The 512-nt window shown below is 70.1% G+C and overlaps 1 protein-coding gene across 1 annotated transcript in view; it reads left to right on the top strand.

Annotated features, from left to right (window-relative positions):
* Asmtl (acetylserotonin O-methyltransferase-like) overlaps positions 1–512 on the top strand; it is an 11,634-nt gene that overhangs the window by 10,162 nt on the left and 960 nt on the right. Inside the window, exon 6 of the mRNA XM_013035413.1 lies at positions 305–392. Coding sequence (XP_012890867.1) covers positions 305–392 — 88 coding nt within the window. The remainder of the gene's footprint in view (positions 1–304; positions 393–512) is intronic.

Below are 512 nucleotides of genomic sequence, written 5' to 3'. Positions count from 1 at the left end.
TAGATGCTAGGCCACGCCTCCAGAGCCAGGCCACGCCCCTAGAGAACCAGCCAGAGACTAGGCCACGCCCACAGGGCCAGGCCACGCCCCCAGAGCCAGGCCACGCCCCTAGAGAAGCAGTTAGATGCTAGGCCACGCCCCCAGGGCCAGGCCACGCCCCTAGAGACGCAGTTAGATGCTAGGCCACGCCCCCAGGGCCAGGCCACGCCCCTAGAGAACCAGCCAGAGGCCAGGCCACGCCCCCAGGGCCAGGCCACGCCCCCAGGGCCAGGCCACGCCCCCCACGCCTCCCTATTGGTCCTAGGCCTCCGAGGACCCGGATGAGCTGACAGCGCTGGACGTGGCCGCGGCCTTTGACCTCTCGGGCTTCGCAAGCGCGTGTCACGTGGGAGGTGAGAGGCCAGGCCACGCCCCCGCGCGCTGTGACTGGCTGTCTCTAAGCCACGCCCCTCCTCGTGCTGCTTTCCCCCGTGGCCACGCCCCCTGCGCGCTGTGACTGGCTGTCTCTAAGC

Source organism: Dipodomys ordii, unplaced genomic scaffold (assembly GCF_000151885.1).
Source record: "Dipodomys ordii isolate 6190 unplaced genomic scaffold, Dord_2.0 Scaffold210, whole genome shotgun sequence".
NCBI lineage: Eukaryota > Metazoa > Chordata > Mammalia > Rodentia > Heteromyidae > Dipodomys > Dipodomys ordii.
The sequence above is the reverse complement of the archived record's forward strand: the minus strand, read 5'-3'. Positions and strand labels throughout refer to the sequence as shown.